The sequence below is a fragment of the Sceloporus undulatus genome, chromosome 10 (assembly GCF_019175285.1).
Source record: "Sceloporus undulatus isolate JIND9_A2432 ecotype Alabama chromosome 10, SceUnd_v1.1, whole genome shotgun sequence".
In the NCBI taxonomy this organism is placed as follows: domain Eukaryota; kingdom Metazoa; phylum Chordata; class Lepidosauria; order Squamata; family Phrynosomatidae; genus Sceloporus; species Sceloporus undulatus.
This window is the reverse complement of record NC_056531.1, coordinates 15,438,510-15,460,771: the sequence shown is the minus strand read 5'-3', so window position 1 is coordinate 15,460,771 and position 22,262 is coordinate 15,438,510. Positions and strand designations below refer to the sequence as shown.

General features: G+C 44.9%; 1 protein-coding gene and 1 non-coding gene across 2 annotated transcripts; one reads left to right on the top strand and one right to left on the bottom strand.

Annotated features, from left to right (window-relative positions):
• The first annotated feature begins 473 nt into the window (after positions 1 to 473).
• Positions 474 to 22,262, top strand: MED16 (mediator complex subunit 16). Its single transcript, XM_042441997.1, has 15 exons — positions 474 to 1,590; positions 2,720 to 2,914; positions 3,432 to 3,539; positions 4,856 to 5,025; positions 5,513 to 5,944; positions 7,288 to 7,393; positions 9,410 to 9,565; positions 10,282 to 10,493; positions 10,607 to 10,813; positions 11,727 to 11,937; positions 13,105 to 13,238; positions 14,037 to 14,232; positions 15,283 to 15,499; positions 16,609 to 16,692; positions 20,059 to 22,262. Exons 2-15 carry the CDS (start codon positions 2,779 to 2,781, stop codon positions 20,183 to 20,185), a joined length of 2,496 nt encoding a protein of 831 aa, XP_042297931.1. The 5' UTR covers positions 474 to 1,590; positions 2,720 to 2,778; the 3' UTR covers positions 20,186 to 22,262.
• On the bottom strand, positions 952 to 1,058 carry LOC121916764. Its single transcript, XR_006100916.1, has one exon. It is a non-coding gene; the product is annotated as a U6 spliceosomal RNA (small nuclear RNA).

Below are 22,262 nucleotides of genomic sequence, written 5' to 3'. Positions count from 1 at the left end.
GGGGGCTCCACCCACCAGGAAGTGACGTCAAATGGGACGTGGAGGGAGGGGGAGAGGCAGGGGTTGGGGCTTGCCTTGTTGCATGCAAATCCTCCTGCTGCAAAAGGAAGGAAGGAAAGAAGAAAAGAGAAAGGAAAGAAAGAAAGAGGGGAAAGAAAGAAAGAGAGAAAGTAAGAAAGAAAAGGGAGAGGAAGTAAAGGAAAGGAAGGAAGGAAGGGATAAAGGAAAGAAAGAAAGAAAAGGAAGGAAGGAAGGAAAGAAAGAAAGAAAGAAATGGGCAAGAAGGAAGGAAGGAAAGAAGAAAAAAGGAAGGAAGAGGAAAGGGAATGGAAGAAAGAAAGAGGGAAAGTAAGGAAGAGAAAAAGGAAAGAAAGGAGAAAGAAGAGAGAAAGCAGGAAAGAAGAGGGAAAGGATGGAAGGAAAGAACGAGGGAAGGAAAGAAGCGCGGAAGGAAGGAGGGAAAGGAGACAAGGAAGGAAGGGAGGGAAAGAAAAAGAGGAAAGGAAAGAGAGGTAAAGAAAGTTAAGAGGTAAAGAAAGAAGAGAGAAAGAAAAGAAAAGAATGGAAAGTGAAAAGAAGGAAGGAAGGAGGAGAGGATGGTCCTCCTTGGCCAAAGTGAAGCCTTGATGGGGGGGTTAATTTGCAAAACAAAACAAAAGATAGACTACAACTCCCAGGTTCCCTTTCCAGCCTTGGCTGGGGATTCTGGGAGTTGTAGTCTTTCAGCAAAGGCTAGAAGTGGTTTGGGCCTTGGGCTTAAGGTCTTGGAGACATCCTCTCTGCTCTCCCTGGAGCCTCCCCTGAGTGCCCTTGGATAAGTCATACTCTCTCAGCCTCTTTGGCGCAGAGCCTTTGAGTAAGCCTTGCTGAGAAACGTCCCTCGGAGGAGAGCAAAGCGGGGCCTGGATCTCGGCGTTGAGCCCCATTCTCTGCGGTTGTGCAAAATGCAATAAAAATATGGAACGCTTCACGAATTTGCGTGTCATCCTTGCGCAGGGGCCATGCTAATCTTCTCTGTATCGTTCCAATTTTAGTATATGTGCTGCCGAAGCGAGCACAAACTTACCACTGCCGGCAAATCTATATATACCTCTACATGTAAAACATTTTCAGGTTATGGCGAGCAGATTTATTTTTAACAGCGCGGGCCTTGACGCTATTTTAATAACCATTTAGCTTGTTATCTTTTTGCCTCCTTTTATATTTTAACTTTAAAACTGAACCAAACGTCAATTTTCCGGTTTTGCTCGCAGGGCATGATGGGAGACCCAGTATGCAAATTACGCCCCTCCTTATATCTTCCCTCTCTCAACGTAGCGGGGTCCTGGCTCTGATTTAGCCACCTAATTGCTTGACAAATAGAAACACAACCAAGAGCCGACTTCGCCTATTAAACGAGGTAAACTGAAGAGGAACATGAAGGAGTACGTTTCTGTCGGAGGTGGAAGCTTTTATAATTATATTTTTTATTTTATTTTTTATTTTTTTAACGTCACATCAGGCAGTAGCTTAGACAGCAATGCTAAGAGGACCATGACTGGGGAAGTTGGCGCAGGCGCAGTGCGTTCATGACGCTTGCAAAAGAGCTGGGTGAGTAGGGGAGGTTTGGGAGAGTCCATTCCTGGCGGCGGGGGGGAGACAAAAGCGTTGTTTCGCTTTTAAACGTGTAATTATTGTTGTTGTTAACCGCTCTCGACTCGATACGGACGAGGCACCTCCAAGACCCCACCATCTCTTCTCAGTTTCCCCAGATTCATAGCTGAGACTTCCTTTACTGCTCTTTAAGGGATTTTGGACTTCATCTCCCAGAAGCCCAGGCTATTGGCCAACATGGCTGAGGCTTCTGGGAGTTGAAGTCCAAGAAACCTCTGAAAGGGGTTGAAATTTTTAAAAATTTTATTGGTTTAAAACATACATCTCATACACTACGCACCCATCATCATCATTAATTTCACAATATCCAGGATATAATGCAATACTCTCGTCCCTCCATATTCACGGCTTTGATATTTGCGGCTTTGATTATTCACGGATTTGATTAATATGTCCTCTCTAGGAATATCTAGGTCCTCCAGTGCAACTCTATGGTCAAATTTTAACTAAAAGTCGCACTGAAAGACCTAGAGAGTCCTAGAGAGAATACTCTACTAGGCATTTGTTATTTGTAGCTCCTCCAGCGCAGTTCTATGGTCAGTGTCTGTCGGACGTTGGCCACAGAGTTGCCCTGGAGGACCTAGACATTCCTAGAGAGAACACTCTACTCGGCCTTTGTAGATCCTCCAGCGCAGTTCTATGGCCAATGTCTGTCGGACAATGGCCACAGAGTTGCGCTGGAGGACCTAGAGATTCCTAGAGAGGTGTCCTCTCAGGTAAAAACATGGTGTGCCTAGTGGATTGTTCTCTTTAGGGATCTGTAGGTCCTCCAGTGCAACGCTGTGGTCAACATCTGCCACATATTAACCATAGAATTGTGCTGGAGGAGTGTCAAATGCCCACTTGAGTGCTCTCTCTAGGAATCTCTAGGTCCTTCAGTGTGACTTTTGGTTAAAGTTGACCATAGAGTTGCACAGGGATCCCAACCCATCTGTAGGGCTGTAGGGTTGAGAGAAGTTGATTGGATGGCTTTTATCAGCCACTGGGTCCTGGAAAGGCAGTATATAAATAAAGTGAATAAATAAGTAAGTGAGTGAACTTGTTTTTGTCCTTTTTGTTGAAATAGATGCACAGCAGGTTCCAAAGACGGTTTCCTTCCGGGTGATCAATCACTGAGGAGGCACGATGGATCTGGCGTACGTCTGCGAGTGGGAAAAGTGCCCCAAGAGCAACCACTGCCCTTCCATCCCACTGGTGTGTGCATGGTCTTGTCGCAACCTCATTGCTTTCACCACGGACCTAAAAAATGAGGAGGAAAAAGGTAGGACTTCACCTAATCTTGCTTGGTCTACTCCCTGGTCTCCTACTTCAGGTGTAGGTAGCAACATCCTAGTTGTTTTAGTATGGTGGAGTGGTTTGGGCATCAGGATTTGAATCCCTGCTTGACCATGGAAACTCACTGGGTGACCTTGGGCAAATCACACACTCTCAGCATCCCAGGATGGCAAAGGCAAACCCCCTTCTGAAGAAACTTGCCAAGAAAAGCCCATGATAGGTTCGCCTCCAGGTTGCCATAAGTTGAAAACAGTAATATTGAAAGTAATAATAATAATGCCATGATCTGTATTTCCATTAGCCACCCTGGCTGGGGATTATGGGAGTTGTAGTCATCACATCTGAAAGGCTCTGATGCAGGAGTTGTCTTCAGTCTGAGTGTAGCCATTGAGAAGGTGCTTCACCATCTATTTTAACTAGCACTCACCTAGAAACCCTCAGTTTAAATAATTTTGTTCTTCTAGCCATCCTAATCCTTTGCCTTCTCTCCTCTTCTTCTCTAGACCTCACCCACATGATCCACATCCTGGACACAGAGCACCCATGGGATGTCTACTCCATCAATTCTGGACACGTCGAAATCATCACCTGCTTGGAGTGGGACCAGTCAGGTAGGAAGGTTGGCACTATGTCACAGCCATTTCTTTGGGCACGTGGAGTGCTTTGGATTTGACTCCCAGCATCTCCAGTTAAAGCCAGTACAGGATAGTAGTGTATTGGAATAGGACTTCTGGAGACCAGAGTTTGACTTCCCTCTGTGGAGCCATCTAATCCACAGGGCGATTTTTGGTCAAGTAACACTCTCTCGGCCTCAGAAGAAAGCAATGATAAACTTTGTCTGGCTAAATTTTGAGAACCAGTATGGTGTAGTGGTTTGAAGATTGGACTAGAGGCCAAAGCACACTGCAGAAATCATCCAGTTTGAGACCAATTTAACTGCCCTGGGAATTCTGGGAACTGTAGTTTGTTGTGGCACCGGAGCTCTCTGATAGGCGGGGTACAGACCTCCCAGAAGAGGAGCCTCCTCAGCGCCTCTCTCTGCTGCACAGCTGCACCACAGCATACAAATTGTGTGGCACAGCTGCGCAGCAGAAAAGGAGCTCAAAAAAGTGGCTCCTTTTTGCTGCGCCGCAAAGCACCAAAGATGGCACATATATGCTGCAGCTGCGCAGGTCTGTATGGAAGCTGCGACGTAATGGTTACGCGCACCATGTGTAAGGCGCACCATGTGTAAGGCGCTGCGTGGCTGTGGCACGTGCACGCGCCATCCCGAGGCAACCCTAGCACACCGTGGACGTGCCGCAAAGGGCCTATGAGAAGGCTAAATAACTCAAAACTACTGTTCCAAGAATTCTGTAGCAATGAGCCAAGGCAGCTAAAGCAATCTCAAACTAGATTATTACAAAAAGTGTAGTTTTGTGAGATATTTAGCCTTCTCTTTCTGAGAGCAATGGCAGCACAACAAACTGCAAAGGCTAGAATTACATACCATTGAGCCATGGCAATTAAAGTGGGGGTAAACTCGAATATTTCTACAGTTCAGATAGTGGGCAAGCCTATGGAGGCTTGTGCTGCAAGTTTTATTTTATTTTGTATATTTCATTTGTATGCCACCTTTCTTCCCGAAGGGACCCAAGGTGGCTCACAGATAAAACTGTTTTAAAATCCCAGTAAAATTCAAAACAATAAAAATCATCTACATGGAATATAAAATCACATAAAAGTATACAATAGTTAAAAGCTTCTTTTGCTCAGTTAGTGTCTAAGGTGCTGCAAGATGCCTTTGCATACTGATGTGCCAGACTAAAATCTCTCATTTTTAAGACTGTTGAGAAATTGGGGGTGCAAATCTGGCAAGTGATTTTCTGATGTGCAATTTCTAAGCTTGGTTGTCCTGACTTTCCTTGGTCTCTTTCCCCTGATGCAGGTTCTCGGCTCCTTTCTGCTGATGCGGACGGACACATCAAGTGCTGGAGTATGATGGACCATTTGGCCAACAGCTGGGAGAGCAACGTGGGTAGTGTGGTGGAAGGAGACCCCGTGGTGGCCCTTTCTTGGCTGCACAATGGGGTGAAGCTAGCCCTACATGTAGAGAAGGTGACTGGAAATTCTTTGTGCTTTTGTGTATTAAGATAGGTCCAGGAAGGGTATCATACAGCTCTCCAGAGGTTGCTGGAGTACAACTCCCATCGGGGTGCAGAATGGTGGGAGTTGCAATCATATCACAGCTGGAAGCGCATGCCCACCAATCTGTCTCTCCTTGGGTAATCCTACTCTCTCAGCCTCGGGGTAAGGCAAGGGCAAACCTCTGAACAAACTTTGCCAAGAAAACCTCAGGATAAGGTCACCTTAAGTCAGAAAATGACTTGAAGGCACAAGTCTAAATACACAGGCCTCATGTCATCCAGTTACACCTATGTATGTCACTATTAGGATGTCAGCAGTTACCATTCTGAGGATTACAATTCCCAGAATCCATTGGCTATGCTGTCTGGGTGATTTTTTGAGAAAAGGGGAATGTTGCTTACCTGGGTGTGTCTCAGCAATGTCCTCCTCCTTAACATTTTCTTCCTTCTGTCCTCAGTCCGGAGCCTCAAACTTTGGGGAGAAGTTTTCCTGGGTCAAATTCTCTCCATCCTTGACACTCTTTGCGGGGAAGCCCATGGAGGGCTGGATTGCTGTCACCATCAGCGGCCTGGTCACTGTCTCCTTGCTCAAGCCCAATGGCCAGGTCTTGACTTCCACGGAAAGCTTGTGCCGCCTCCGATGCCGGGTGGCCCTGGCCGACATTGCATTCACAGGGGGCGGCAACATCGTGGTGGCTACTTCAGATGGCAGCAGCGCTTCGCCGGTCCAGTTCTACAAGGTCTGCGTCAGTGTTGTGAACGAAAAGTGCAAGATCGACACTGAGATCCTGCCCTCCCTTTTCATGCGCTGTACCACCGACCCCGTTCGGAAGGACAAGTACTTGGCCATCACCCACTTGAAGTTCCTCGCTCGGGACATGTCTGAACAGGTGATGGACCCCCTCTTTCCACCTTCTTGCCCCCTTCTTCCATTGCAGGGGAACTTTAGTGTACAGCAGTCCTTCTACATTTGCTGGGGTTAGGGGCAAAGGACCCCCGTGAGTGTGGAAAAACACCTCTTTAGGAATCTCCATGTGCTTCAGATCAAATCTGTGGTCAACTTCTGCCAGACGTTGACCATAGAATTGTGCTGGAGGACCTACAAATGCCTAGAGAAGGGTTTTCTCAAGGAACTTCTAGGTCCTCCAGCACAACTCTACGGTCAACGTCTGGCAGATGTTGAAATTCCCAAAGAGGACATATGAATGAAAGCCGCAAAAGTCAAAGCTGCAAATGTGGAGAGCCAACTGTATCAGTATATTGTTTTAGTATTTTAGCATTTTCAAGAATTTCTAGTATTTTATAGGGTTGTCTTGGATCATTTGTTTTTGATTATATATATCTGATGTTCTGTCCTTTGGTAAAAAGGGAGTTGTTGTTGTTGTTGTTGTTATGATTATTAAACCTAGAGGGAAGCTACTCTTCAACAATGTCTGGAGCAATACTTCTCTGAACCCCCTTCACCTTCTCTATATCCTTCTTAAAATGAGGCACCCAAAACTTGTCTGTCTGTCTATCTATCTATCTATCTATCTATCTATCTATCTATCTATCCATCCATCCATCCATCTGTCCATCCATCGGTCTGGCTCTCCTTCCCTCCTTTTCCCCAAGAGTGGGATTCAAGGCAGTTTACACATTGCAAAGATTACAATTATGCAAACTTGCAAAATGTCAATATTAAAAAACAAAATAGAACCATTAACCATTATTTAAAAGGAAACTCTAAAAAACATTTTGAAATGCAATTTGAGACAAGATAGCCCTTTTGTTAAAGGGCTTCGATTCTAAAAGCCTGTCTGCATAAAATGTCTAAGTTTGCCAATGGAAGGACACAAGGAGGGGGCCATTCTGGTCTCTCTAGAGAGGGAGTTCCAGAGTCGAGGGGCAGCCACCAAGAAGACCCTGTCTACCATTTTCCCACCAGTCAAGGCAGTGGGACTGAGAAAAGGGATCTTGTGGCTCTCAGAGGTTGGGCAGGCTCCTATCGGGAGGTACAATTCTCCAAAAAACCTCCAGAAGTGAGGTCACACCATTGAAGAATGTTCTCTGTGCAGACAAATGTTTCCATCTTGGCTGCGGTTTTTGTCATGATTTTATTGTCTGCCACCTTTAGTCTTTGCACTGTTGTATTTTAAATTTATAATGATCTAACCATCGCTCACTTGGTTAGTGGGCGGCTTGGAAATGAAGCAAGCAAGCCAAGAAGTAAAATGGATTTTTCTTCTTCCAGATGTTGCTTTGTGCCTCCAATCAGAACAGCAGCATTGTGGAGTGTTGGTCGCTACGGAAAGAGGGCTTGCCTGTCAATAACATCTTCCAGCAGATCTCCCCGACAGGTGAGTCAGGGGCCAGCGTGCAGCTATCTCTAAGGGTGCATCCACACTGTAGAAATGATGCAGTTTGACACCACTTTCAGTGCTGTAGAGACCTTGGGTTAGTGGGTGGTTTGAAAGCAAAGCAAACATGCAAGGAAATAAAATGGATTTTCCTTCCTCCAGACATTACTTTGTAGACCGTGCCTCAACTCCTACAAGGTCTACAGCTTTACAAGGTCTTTAGCACTCGCAGTCAAAAAGTGGCAGTGACTCCTCAAACTACAAACCCCAGCATTCTGTAAAATGGAGCCACAGCGGTTAAAGTGGCATTATGCTCTTTCCCCCCCCCCCCCCCCCCCCCCCCTAATTTACAGTAAGTCTCAAGATCCCGTATCGAACAGACCAGAGACAATGCCCCTCCTGTTTCCAGCAAAGCTTTCAGGCTTCCCCTTTCCTTATATCAAAAGCTGGACCTCCCTGGTTTAAACCCAACACCTCAACCAAGGTAGGCAATGTACAACCCTGTTTTTGTGACCCCCTAAAGCACTCTGCTGCCACCAGTTTTGTTGCAAAATCAAGAAAGCATGCTGCAGTATTGCTCTGCTCTAAACCAAGGCATCTGTGCACATTGTAGTTTTTGAAAAATAGAGCAATAAGGCTGGAAGGGACCCCAGGAGAGTATCCAGTCCAACCCTCTGCTATGCAGGGATAGACAAGGCAAGCACTCTGGGAGGGGGCTTCTGGCCTTTGTTGGTGGGAATGAAGCCCCTGATGGGTCTGGAGAGGTAAAAGACTGGTCCCAGACCTTTCCAAGCTACCCATCCTCTGATAGCTTGAAATACAACTGGAAGATGCGATGCAAAAATGGAGAATCCTAGAGTTGGAAGGGACCCCAGGGGCCATCAACTCCAACCCCACTCCAGGATCTCCAGCTGAAGCATCCCCAGCATGGAGCTCTTTAGCCTCTTTTTGGAGACGTCCAGAGACCCCACAACCTCTCCAGGTCATTGGTCCCATTGCCCAACCATTCTTGCCATCAAGCCGTTACTTCTAAGGTTCAGTCAAAATCTACCTCCCACATATGCCATAACCTGGTCCTTCCATCTGGGCAGCCCTCGGGTGTGTAAAGATGAGTCCCCACCATCTTCCCTTCACCAAGTGGAACATTCCCAGCTCCTCCAGCCTTTATTTCTCAGTTTTGTTCTCCATCCCTCTTGAACATCCTCATTGCCCTTTTTTTGTACCCACTCCAACTTGTCTCTGTCCTCCTTAAAATGTGCCCAGAAGGGAGAAATTATCCCTACTGACTCAAAAAAGAGTGAAAGCAGCCATGTTCTTGCCTTGCCTAGTAGTTAAGGGCAGGCTCATTTCCAAAATCTTTCTCCCCATAATTTTAGATTTTATTTAAAATTGCAGTTTACCCCCCGGGTCTGAAGCCAAATGATGCCTCTCTTTCTTGCCTCCTGCCATCCTGTCCTCTATGCATCATGCTTGGTGCATCCGAGTGCTTTTCCTGAGCCAAGAACAGTTAAATAGAATGCAGGATTTTTAATTTTAATTATCCCTTTTGCACGGAAAGCCACTTTGCTCCCCATTTTCTGGGAACAGGATGCTCTGACACTCTCTCAAGGCAAAGAAATGTAATTGGCTGCATGGAAACTCAACAAGCTCCAGTCTGAATTGCCTGTTTTCTTTGTAAGATGTGAATGTGAACTCAAAGGCTTCGTGGCTGGCGCCCATAGTTTTTTGTGGGTTTTTCGGGCTATGTGGCCATGTTCTAGAAGAGTTTGTTTCTGACATTTTGAATGTTTGCCCTCCATTTGAGCCAAATGGCTTTTAACTGGTAACTTTGTTTAACTGAAGTGTGCAGGTTTCCAGTCCGCACAGCACTCTTTCACTGGGCAAAAAAGTGAATAAAGTGGAGCCCTTTTAATCCCATTTTGGTCAAATGGATACTACCGAAGTCTTTAAATTGGGACATGTTCTATTTTTAATCATTGTTATTCAGCTTTAACTGCCTTTTAAACCATTTTAAAGTTGGAGACAAGCCACCGATGATCCTGAAATGGCGCATCTTGTCTGCCACCAACGACCTGGACCGGGTTTCGGCCGTGGCACTGCCCAAACTTCCCATCTCCTTGACCAGCACGGATCTGAAAGTGGCAAATGATACCAAGTTCTTCCCCGGTTTGGGTGAGGAAGATCTTTTCCCTCCTGTTGTTACACATTGCTCTAAGCCAGGCAGTACAGGGAAACAGTGGGCCCAAAAGCAATAAAAAAGTAGTAAAAGTAATAATAAGTGATAAAGAAATGGTAAAAGAGCAGGAGAAGAGAAGCTTGAGAGGTGACATCTTTTTTGTATTTGAAGATGTAGAAGATTTCCTTTCATTTCTTTAAAAAACCCAGTGCATTTCAGCCTTATCACGGGGCGTCCAGACATCTTTTCCAGGAACTGTCCTACATTTCCACCTTCTTTCCAGGAGGAATTTCAAAATGTTCTCCATTTTGAGCATGACTAAGAAGCATGAATTTATAATTATATTAGTGTTCTTAGCTTTTATTTGGTAGTAGCCTGCATTTTTCTTGAGGCTCCTACATTTTGCAGTGCCTTGTCGTCCTTTGCTCTTTGCACATCTGGTCACCCTGCAATTGGCCATCTTCATGGGCTATTATAACATAAACGGAAACGCTTTTATTATGTACATAATATTTGAGACAAGACATAAACATCTTTTTAAAACACACACACATCTAAAATTATAATGATATAGCTGTGTTAGTCAGAAAAATCAGTATGGAAAGGTGCTACAAGGTCCCTTTGCATATCTCTTTGCATGTTTTGTGTGTGTGTGTATGGTAAAAATGATCTGGTTTGCTGCTTTTTGATTTTGTCATGGCCTCCCTTCCAGGGCTTGCACTTGCTTTCCATGATGGCAGCGTGCAGATCATCCATCGCCTCTCGCTCCAGGCCATGGCAGTTTTCTATGGCACAACCCCACCGCGTTCGCTGGACGAACCAGCCATCAAGAGACAACGGCCAGCAGGTCCCCTAGTCCATTTCAAAGCCATGCAGATGTCCTGGACCTCGCTCGCCTTGGTTGGGGTCGACAGTCACGGAAAGGTATTGTTGTATTGGGGTGAAATCGAACCTCTCACCATCAGACTGGGATGCATCATAGAATCCCAGAATCTTGGAAGATACCCCCAGTCTGTCACTTTTCCTTCCCCCTGCAGCTGAGCATGCTTCGGATCTCTCCCTCCATGGGCCACATCCTGGACATGAACATCACGCTCCGGCATCTGCTTTTCCTGTTGGAATACTGCATGGTGACAGGTTACGACTGGTGGGACATCCTCCTCCATGTGCAACCAGGTATGGTGCAGAACCTGGTGGAGAAACTCCATGAAGAATACATGCGCCAGAATGCAGCTCTGCAGCAGGTGAGCGGTTGAGCTGTTATTCTGCTTTTCACCAAAGCCTCAACCCTTCCTTGGTGGCTCTTTCCATTACATTCCAAGTGTTTTATGGATGTTGTGCAAAGAAATATCTAGAGACGTAGCTACGTTATTTTGGAATATCAGTTTGCAAAGGGATTTTGCAGCATACTGATGAGCAAAAGTTGTGCCTGCACTTTTGTAGATTTGCTCTACTTCCTCAGATGCATGGAGTGAATATTTAGTATTGATACTTTCCTTTCTTTCAAGGTCCTTCCAGCCTTATACTAAGCCAGTGATTCCCAAACTTTGGTCCTCCAGGTGCTTTGGATTCCAACTCCCAGAAGCCCCAACCAGCTTGGCCAACAGTCAGGAATTCTAGGAGATGAAGTCCAAAACATCTGGAAGACCAAAGTTTGGGAACCAATGCACTAAGCAAAAGCCAAAATTACACCAACTACTGTTAGCTAAAGTCAATGCTGCAGAGACTACTCCTGGAAGGACATCACCAAAGAGATGGAACAATTGACACAGGTCACCTAATCCTCCTCATGCAAAATTCTTCTGGTGTGTTGCCACTATGGAATGTGTGTTATATTCTAACACATGCCTTAAGTCCCCAAATGCTGGAGATTTGGGGCTGAGAAAAATAACACAAAATTCACCCAGTACAGGGGTTTTCCCCCATGCTTCCTGGGCCATAATGTGAAGTGAAGACAATTTGAAACCGGATCACCCCTCTCCGCTGTTAGATGGATTTTAACATGACAGCAAACTTGAGAGAGCTCTGTGCAGAACTGCAGTCCATTTCTTGTTTTTTTTTTGGGGGGGGGGAGTGTTATAATCTTACTAGGTTGGAAGGGAGAGCATGAATGAAAAGTTGTTCTATGACCATCTGTTGTCCTTTTTGCCATTCCAGGTTCTCTCCACCCGCATCATTGCCATGAAAGCGTCCCTCTGCAAGCTGTCTTCTGGCACTGTGGCGCGGGTGTGCGATTACCATGCCAAGCTGTTCCTGATCGCTATCAGTTGCACCCTGAAATCTCTCCTCCGCCCTCCCGTCCTGAACACCCCGGACAAAAGTCCCGGGGACCGACTGACAGAGATCTGCTCAAAGATCACAGATATAGGTATGTTGGAGGCAGCCCATCGCTGATCCTCACAGTTCGTTCCGCCGTTCCGTTCGTAACCCGATAATTTCGCAACCTGAAAAGGCTTTCCGTTAGCGCTGGAAAGCCGCTAGCCGCGCTTTGCGTTTGAATTTCGCGCCGAAATAAATTTCGTAACCCGAAAAAAATATCGTATCCCGGAACAGTTTTTTCCAATCTAACTTTTTCGTATCCTGGAAATTTCGTAACGCGATCAATTCGTATCCCGGGGTACCACTGTACTTCTAATACCAGTTTAGGACTAGAGTAAGTGTCTATATATCACAATTCCTCTTTCTACCCATAATTGGTGCCTCTCTACTTCTTCTGCACTGCTAACATGCACATCTCTGTGGATAAAACATGTGCAAAAAAACCCATACAATTGCATTAAGATTCTTTGCCTGCAGCCTTCTATCAATGTGAATATATAGAATCATACACTTGCCTGTCTTATCCTTTTTTTAAAAAGCCATAGAGCCATAGTGGTTCGAATATTAGACTAGGACTCTGGAAACCAGGGTTCAAATCCTAGGTCATCCATGAAACCCACTGGGTGACCTTGGGCAAGTCACACTCTCTCAGCCTCTGGGAAAGACAATGGCAAATCTCCTGTGAACACATCTTTCGAAGAAAACCCCATGATAGGGTTGCTTTAGGGCCGCTCTAAGCTCGAAACAACTTGAACACGCAACAGCACCAGAGCTTGGCGCCACATCTTGTTTCAGGAAGTTCCATAAGGCATAGAAGCTTAGAGCTGGCAGGGACCCAAGGGCTATGTGGTCTAGCCCTCTTCTGCCATACAGGAATACACAGCTAAAACACTTTTGAAAGATGCTTAGCCAACTTCTGTTTAAAGACCTTCCAAGGAGGAGATTCCACCACCTTCCAAGGCAATCCATATCCAATTGTCAAACAGCTCTTACAGTCAAGACATCTGTCATGTTTAAATAGATTCTCTTTTCTGGTCATTTGAATCCATTGATTTGCATCCTAGTCCTTGGAGCAGTGGGAAACAAGCTTGCTCCATCTTCTATGCAAACGTCAATCCTTCTGTCTTCCATTGCCTTTATCAATGTGTATAGTATTGTCAGGAAACACAAATAGCAAAACTCAGAGGAGTGTCACCTTGAGCCTTTCCTTTTTTAGATATTGACAAAGTGATGATCAACCTGAAGACGGAGGAGTTTGTCCTTGAGATGACTACCTTGCAGTCTCTCCAGCAGCTGATTCAGTGGGTTGGAGACTTTGTCCTCTACCTCCTTGCCAGCCTCCCAAATCAGGTGAGATCCCGCTTGTACAATCTCTTTCCATGAATCATGTGAAGTTTCACAATTTCTGCGATATGCATATTTCACAGTTCCTCAAAATCATGTTGAATTGTTGGCAGCCAATGTTTCTAAAACCATGAATTGCCTATATGTCTTCTAAGATTAGAGCGGGTGTGGTGTGATGGTTTGAATCTTGGACTAGGATTCTGGGAGACCAGGGTTCGAATCCCCAAGTCAGTCATGGAAACCCACTGGGTGACATTGGGCACATCGCACTCTCTCAGCCTCAGAGGAAGGCAATGGTGGCAAATCTGATCAAATCTTGCCAAGAAAACCCAAGGAGAGCTTCACCATAAGTCAAAGATGATTTGAAGGCACATAAAAGCAACAACAGACTTTGAGCATAGGATATTAGGGAATACTGGGCTTTTCATTTTCTCAGTGGGAATCTTTCTTCTAAAGCACTGTGGTTTCAGTGTTGACATAAAACTCCAAATGATCAGGGTTCAAATCCCTGCTCAGCCATGGAAACCCACTGGGTGACTTTGGATACAGACGGGTCTCTTAGAAGTGGAATACATTCCCTACTCTGTCTTGCTAAAAAGATAATAAGCTGCTCCAGGAGGTCCTAGTATTGCCCAGTATTGTTAGATTCAAGTATAATTCTTCCTTAGCCTTTGCAGAGATTGCTGGGATTTTCTCCCATTTATGTCCTATTGAGGTGTTGGCTTAGCCTCCAAAATCAGATGAGACCAGGTGGGTATGTTGGTGCCCTTTCTCCAGTTTCACCTTTTCTTTTTCCTCCTGTAGGGTTCTGGTCCGGTTCGCCCCGGGCACAGCTTCCTCCGTGACGGGGCCTCTCTGGGCATGCTCCGAGAGCTCATGGTCATGATTCGCATCTGGGGCCTCTTGAAACCGAGCTGCCTCCCCATTTACACAGCAACCTCTGACACCCAGGACAGCATGTCCCTCCTCTTCCGCCTTCTCACCAAACTGTGGCTCTGTTGTGAGTGTTGTGTGGGTGTCCCACGCATGGGAAAGGGGGCACTGGGAGGGCACACATACACGTTCGCACAAGGCTGTTGCCTAGGATTACAGCGCAGAAAGACTGCTTACCAATGGGGGGAATAACAGGATTTTGTGGGGCATGGTAGGTTATGCATTTGAAGCACACACAGGTTTCCCAGGAGTCATGTTTTCTTGCTAAATATGCATACAGAACTAGACTATTGGTGAAAGTGTTCTAGGGTAGGATGGACACAGCTAACATTGGAGATTACAGGGCCACATGCATTTATTGATCTATCAGTTTGAATTTTGCCAGTTTGAAGTAGGCCATTCTCTGTATTATCTGAATACCCCATTTCTGTCCAGGACAGTGGGTTTATCTCTGCTATAACCACATCTCCATTCACTGACCACTTGCCTGTAACACTGTCCTCAAACTGTGTCACACAAATCGATTTTTTGGAATATACTGATTTACCGTTTGGGAATTTAGAGATGAGCTCATGTGGCATTAAATGGTCTCTTAAGGCTGAAAACAATGTAAAAACGATTTTGAACTCAAAAATGCCATACTCTTCATAGTACGATACTAACTACCAAATCCTCGGATATTGTTTTCGAATCTTTTCAAAAGTTAAGCTTAACAATTAAGAATTTACTGGCCCAACAAACGATGCCTAGAGAAACTCAGATTTCTTACATAGAAGGTGTTCTGCCGCCTTATGGCCTGAAGAGTTGTAAGGAGAGTTGCAGGTTGTAAGCATTGTCACTGGAAGAGAGGTCCCAAAATTTACTCACCTGCTAGATAGGGTTTTCCCCCTATGACATAAAAGTCCCAGCACTTACTTACTTACTCTCCTCCTCCCTCCCTCCCTTCTTCTCTTCCTTGCCTTCTTTGCTGCAGCATCACACTGCTGGCTCCACATTCAACTTATGATCAACACTGATTCCTTTTCATGTGTCCTAGGACAGTTAGCATTGTGAGTCTCCAAAATATGGCATGCTGATTTCTCCCCTGACCAAACCCTTCCTTTTCCTTCCCTGGAAGGTCGTGATGAGAGCCACCCAAGTGAGCCGGATGATGCCCTGATTGATGAGTGCTGCCTCTTGCCCAGCCAGCTGCTCATCCCAAACATCGACTGGCTCCCTGTCAATGACGCCATCATCGGCAAACTGCAGAACAAGCAGCCTGTCCGCCTCCAGTTCGGGAAGCCACCCGGGCTCATTGGGCATGCAGTTTCGCTCCAGTTTGATGCCTCTGCCAGGTGGGCTGGGCACAGTGGGCTTTCAGTGTGTGTGACACAGGATGTTAGCTGCCTTTCTGCTTGGGACTGATGTCTTTGCAATGGCCCTATGTGTGTGCAAGAGTGAATTGAGTAGTTTTGCAACATCTGTATTCACCAGGGGTTGTCATGATGTTAGAACATACTAGAATGCGTTGCCCGCCCCTGTGTTGCACCAACCTATTATTGCAAGGAGAGATTTCTTCGGATGGGTTATTCCATCTGCAGACACCAGCAGTGAGCAGAAGAGCAACAGTTTGCAAGATGAATATATAGGTTCTGCATTCTTTCCTTCTCTCTCATATGTGTGTGTATACACACACACATATATACATACACACAAACACACACACAATGAGAGAGAAGGAAAGAATGCAGAAGGAGAACCTATACATTCATCTTGCAAACTGTTGCTCTTCTATTATATACATACACACACAACAAGAACAACAACACACACACACATATATGCACACACACAGTCTCTGTATACACTATATGCTCAGGATGGGATACTTCACTCAGTTTTCTTCCCAAAGGCAGCAATAAGTAACTTTAAGTATTTCCTTCCCATTGTAAGAAACTCTTCAAAACAGTTTTTGAAGCCTAGTCACAATTCAGGATTTAGTCCATGCAAAATTCACATATTTCATGCCCAGAAAATGCTATTTTCTAGGCAAATCAGCAAATGTGTGAGTTTTGCAGCACTTTTCTGGGCAGGAAACAATATTTCTTCATTAGATGATTTTCTGTGCAGTAAACGTTTTCTGCTTAAAGCAACCATGTGTGAATTATTTTGCAGAATAAGTCCCAAATTGCAAAAATTCTTGTCAGTTCCAGGATTCTTCTCATCAGGGTTTCACAACATTTGAAAAACATGTTTTCCAAAAATATATGAATATTCGCTCCTTCCTGGTTCTATATTCCATTTGTTGTGTAACGTATCGGGGATATTTCTCCTTTCTTTGAGACAGTATTTGAGCCGCTTTGTTTGTTTTCAAACCATCCGGGGTCATCTTCCTTTCCTTGCAGAAAAGGAATGCTTTCCACATTAGAAATACGTATTCCCTTTTCCCTCCCTTGGCATTCAGGGCACCTGGACAGCCCAAGATTGACCACCTGCGGCGACTCCATCTTGGGGCCCATCCCACTGAGGAATGCAAATCTTGTACCAGGTAAACATCATTTGTTGTTGTTGTGTGCTTTCCAGTTATTTCCAACTTAGGCCCTAAGGTGAACCTATCATGGGGTTTATCATGGCAAGATTTGTTCAGAGAAAGTTTGTCTTTGCCTCCCTTTGAAGATGAGAGAGTGTGATTCACCCAAGATCACTTAGTGGGTTTCCATGGCTGAGTAAGGATTCGAACCCTGGTCTCTACTTATCAGATTTGCAGGTGACACCAAATTAGGAGGAGTGGCTAATACTCCAGAGGACAGGATCAAAATTCAAAATGACCTGAATAGATTAGAAAGCTGGGCCAAGGCTAACAAAATGAAATTCAACAGGGAGAAATGTAAGGTACTGCACTTCGGGCAGAAAAATGAAAGGCACAGATATAGGATAATGGGGGACACCTGGCTGAAGGAGAGACTTATTCGTGTGAAAGGGATCTGGAAGTCCAAGTAGACCACATGTTGAACATGAGTCAACAGTGCAATGCGGCAGCTAACAAGGCCCATGTGATTTTAGGCTGCATCAATACAAGTATAGTGTCTAGATCAAGGGAAGCCAATCTAGTCCAACCCTTCTGACATCCAAGAACCGATAACTACAGCATTCCTAAAAAACACTCATCCAACCCCTGTTTAAAGTTAACCACTTTTGATGCATTTGCTGCTGTAGATCATTTTCTCTTTATGCTCTTAATTCCATTTATCTGTTGGCAATATTTATCCTTTCTAATTCAGGAAGAGCTTACCAGTGGTATCAGCTGCTCCGTGTTTATTCAGGATGAGCAGAGCTACATTAGCCCAGCAAATATGTTCCCAAACACACTTTTGCTGGGTTTGGTCAGGGAGAAGTGGGATACAGAGTGGCTTAAGCTGTCAAATACTCTGATTCTCCCCTATAGATTATCTAACCCAACCCATCCTTTCATGAGATACTGTTCAAAATGGTGTAAAATTGAAAAAGGAAGGGTAAAAAAATGAGGTAAAGGAGGATAAAATCAGAAGGAATTGCATGAGGCAGTCAGAAAGATTTCAAAATTCAAAATGACCTTAATAGATTCGAAAGATGGGCCAAAGCTAGTAAAATGAATTTCAGTGCAGAGAAATGTAAGGTGCTGGAGTTAGGCAGAAAAAAATGAAATGCACAGATATAGGATGGGGGACACCTGGCTGAATGAAACTACGTGTGAAAGGGACCTAGGGGTCCAAGTAGACCACAAGTAGAACATGAGTTAACAGTGTGATGCAGCAGCTAACAAGGCCAATGCGATTTTAGGCTGCATCAATAGAAGTATAGTGTCTAGATCAAGGAAAGTAATAGTGCCTCTGTATTCTGCTCTGGTCAGGCCTCACCTGGAATAATATTATGTCCAGTTATGGGCAAAACAATTCAAAAAGGACATTGAGAAACTACAGTGTGTCCAAAGGAGGACAACTAAAATGGTGGAAGGTCTCTAAACCTTGCCCTGTGAGGAGCGACTTAGGGACCTGGATATGTTTAGCCTGGAGAAGAGATATGATAGCCCTGTTTATTTGAAGGGATGTGACATTGGGGATGGAGCAAGCTTGTTTTCTGCTGCTCCAGAGAACAGGACCCAATGGAGCAATGGATGCAAGCTCCAGGAAAACAGCTTCCACCTCAACAATAGAAGGAACGCCCTGACAGTAAGGGATGTATGACAGTGGAAGATGCTCCCTTGGAGAGTTGTGGAGTCTCCTTCTTTAGAGATCTTTAAAAAGAAGCTGGATGACCATCTGCCAGGGATGCTTGGAGTGTGAGTTCCTGCATGGCAGAAGGAGGTTGGACTGGATGGCCCTTGCGGTCTCTTCCAACTCTATGATTTTATGATCAGTAACAACTAGAATCATAGAGCTAGAAGAGACACCAAGGGTCATACAGTCCAGCCCCCTGCCATGAAAGATCTGGATGTCCCAGGTCCTAGTATACCACAGTGATTCTCATTGTAACACACACACACACACACACACACACACACACACACACACACACACTGAATTTGCTGTGCTGCCACATTGGCTTTTTCAGATGGTTCCGAGTTTTCATCTTGCGTGGGATTGTTTGTGACTGTCCTTTTTGCAGCCTCTTCTTCAAGAACTGTCATCCTTGCTGAGAGTCTTTTTCCTTTAGCAAGTCTGGCCATGGGATTCCACCCTGTATTTCCCTTAACTTGTTAAAAAAACCTCAAAGACTTATAGCCATGTTAGTATGGAAAATCAGTCTGCAAGAGTAAAGTTGGTAGCATGAGCTTTTGTAGACTTAGGTCTACATAGTAGGCTCAAGTCTACAAAACCTCATGCTACCAACTTCTGTCTTTCACTTTGTCTCAGAGTTGCTGCAAGATCCCTTTATGTATTGTTAAAATCAGCTTTCCTGAAATCCAAGATCCCTGTTTGCCCATATTCTTCTTTGCCCTCTCCTACAGTTGCGAGTTCTAGCATTACAGGGTCACTCCTCCTAAAGTACCAATAGCTTTGATTCCAATGGCCATATCCTCCCTATAGTCCAGGGCTGCTGACCCCCTGGTTCCTTCTTCTGCCTTTTGAAATAGGAAATTATCTACAAGGCACATCAAGAATTTGTTGGAAAATCTACGCTTAACACAGACATCAGGGGAATTGAAGCCCCCATAACTACTAATTCCAGCATCTTTCAGATTTCTGAGATTTATTTCTGAAAAGCATCATCCATTGCCTCTTCTTGGTCTGTTGGCCTATAGTAAACCCCTGGCACAATGTTGCTTTTATTTATTTCTCCACTTATTTTAAGCCAAACACTCTGAAGTGATCCACTCTGATCGCTCTCATGGATTTCTGTACAAGTGAATTTGTTTTTGACATATAATGCTACTACTCCTCCTTTTCTCTGCATAAAGTAACCATGCGTGAATATGACCCTTCAATTGTCATATTCCAAGCATGAGAGTCTCATCCCACCAGGTCTCCATTATGTCGATAAAAATCATATTTAGCTTCTTGCATGAGGACTTCAAGTTCATCTTATTTGTTAGCCAAACTCAGTGCATTGGTGTACATTTGAAGCTTTGTTTGTTCCCACCTATTAATGTACTTATTAATTTTACTAATTTACTGTCAGCTTCTCTGTGGATCCCATTTTCTCAGCTTCTCTAGAAGCCTTGGGCTCAGAGTTTCCTTGTGGGTTGATGTTTCAATTATCATCTCCAACCTACCACCCAAAGGATTTAATTTAAAGTAAGATACATAGGTCAGTAAGAATTAAAATCTGGATGTCCCAGGTCCTAGTACAGCACACAGGTTCTCAAAGTAAGTGCAGATTCCTTTGTCTGCCCTGGAGCAACTCAGTTATGAGTGTCTTCTTGTTTGTCTTGAAGGTGTGGTTGCGTCACCATGTTGCGTTCCCCCAACAAGACGACAGCAGTCAAGCAATGGGAGCAGCGGTGGATCAAGAATTGTCTCTGTGGCGGGCTGTGGAGGAAGATGCCATTCAACTGCTCCTGACTGTGGCACCCCAGAGGATGACGGAGGAAGGATAGCAGCAAAGTCCAGGGGACTGTTGGACCCGTTGCTTTCTGCGTGGAGTGACTTTATGGAGAAACAGTTCCACCTTCCCATCTTTTGGGCACCTGGATGTCCAAATAAATGACTTACTCCCCTCTCCCTCCAAAAAAATGCAGCTAGAAAAATATATTTAGAGGAGGAGGATGAAGGCCTGCATTCTTGAAGTGGGAAGATCCTGGAAAATTTGGGGCCAACATCACAGATGGATAGGTGCTACTGGTCACCAATGGCATGTTCCAGCAATGCCTAACTTTGGTCCTGCAGGTGTTTTTCCCAGAAGCCCCAGCCACCTTGGTCAGCGGGCAGGAATTCTGGGAGCTGAAGTCCCAAACCTCTGGAGGATCCAGGTTTGGGAACCACTGCTCCAGCTCCTGTACCATAAAGACACTCGGAAGCATTGGTTCCCAAAGTTTGGTCCTCCAAATGTTTTGGACTTTAACTCCCAGAAGCTCTAGTTGACTTTGCCAACAGTCAGGAGTTCTGGGAGCTGAAGTCCAAAACATCAGGAGGACCAAAGTCTCCCTTTCTGTATTGGGAACCTGCCAATGCCAGCTTTCAATGGTAGACCAGGAATTTGGGGAATCTTAACGTGTGTATTAAACAAAAATCAGCAGCCTTGAATTTGAAACTGTATTTTTTTTTTCTGGCTACAGAAAGCCCTTTGTTGTTGCTTTTTAAAAACAGATAGGTTTTTGAGAGTTGACCAGTATAGCTCACTTCCCTGAGATGTTTGTTTTCTACATGCAAGGAGTTTGTCCTTTTTTGTAAAAAGGGAGGATTCAAAATTTAAGGTCACCCCAGCTTCCACTTTTGGAAATGAAATATGCAAAGTACGGCTGCTAGCATACTGGGGAGGCAGGAGAGAGATAACTTTCCTTGGGTAACTTTTTTTGACATCCAGGGCATTTCAGGTCTGAAATTCTGCCACCTTATTTTGCTGAAATCTCTATCTCTAGGGAGGCTACTCTGGGTCTGAATTTACCCATGGTCTCTTGGAACTTCCTAGGGTTTGCAAAAGTTAATTTTGTAGCACCACATCTCCATGAAAAACGCAGCCAGTGTGAGCATGTGGTCCAAAAAAAGGAGCTTTTCCATGCAGCATTTTCATTCTTTCCATGTTTTCCTTTGAAACATAGAATGGACAGGCCCTGGGAGTGAAATCTTTGGTTCTCCAAATTCGGTTCCCAGGATGATTTGACAACACACACAAACGCACCCCCTGCTCACTTGCTTTTGTGTGCCTTTTCACACTGTTTATTCTGTTGTGTATTTGTCTCCGACATTTGCCTGTTTTCCTAGTCCGCGAGAGCGAAAATTACAACTTTCATGGCATGCTGAGAGTACAAAAAAGGATGGAAGCAATAATTTTGCAAATAAAAGACTGCCAAGTGTTTTGCTGGCTTAACTGTCTCCCGCTTTTCCCTCCCACGCTGCACTGAAGTCTTTCCTCTTTCCAAAGAAAGAAGGACAGAAAGGGGAGGGAAAACCCCACACACATACTTGCTGTATAATGTGGCTTTAGACATGGAGAATCATGGAATCCTAGAGTTTGAAGGGGTCACAAGGGGATAACTGGTAATCCATCCCTCTGACATGCAGAAAGAGGCAACTAGTGAAAGAAGGGAAAACCCTGACAATTCTTTGCAGTGCAAATAGTTACCATTTCCTCCCCCCACCCCCAAACCTGGGGAAGTTACTATTTGGATTGCAAACAGAATTGCTACACAAGGATAGACATTAGGCATTGAAGTCTAAAAAGGTAATTTCTCCTGGGAGAAGGAGCATATCAACAGTGGAAGATGCTACCTTTGAAGGTGGTGGCATCTCCTCCTTTGGAGGTTTTCAAACTGGATGGGCATCTGTCGGGAGTGCTTTGATGGTGTCTCCCTGCGTGGCAGAATGGGGTGGACTAGGTAGCCCCTGGGGCTCCCTTCCAACTCTAGGGTTCTGTGATTCTTTTTCAAAGCAAAGGTGCCACTTCTGTGATGGGTTAATTGGCGGATGCCATGACAGCCCT

Excerpts from the sequence above, each read along its gene's own strand:
- MED16 (XM_042441997.1), top strand. The coding sequence starts at position 2,779 with ATGGATCTGGCGTACGTCTGCGAGTGGGAAAAGTGCCCCAAGAGCAAC. Across the intron at positions 2,915-3,431 it reads AAAAAATGAGGAGGAAAAAG|ACCTCACCCACATGATCCAC; the intron begins GTAGGACTTCAC and ends CTTCTTCTCTAG. Across the intron at positions 10,494-10,606 it reads GGGTCGACAGTCACGGAAAG|CTGAGCATGCTTCGGATCTC; the intron begins GTATTGTTGTAT and ends TTCCCCCTGCAG.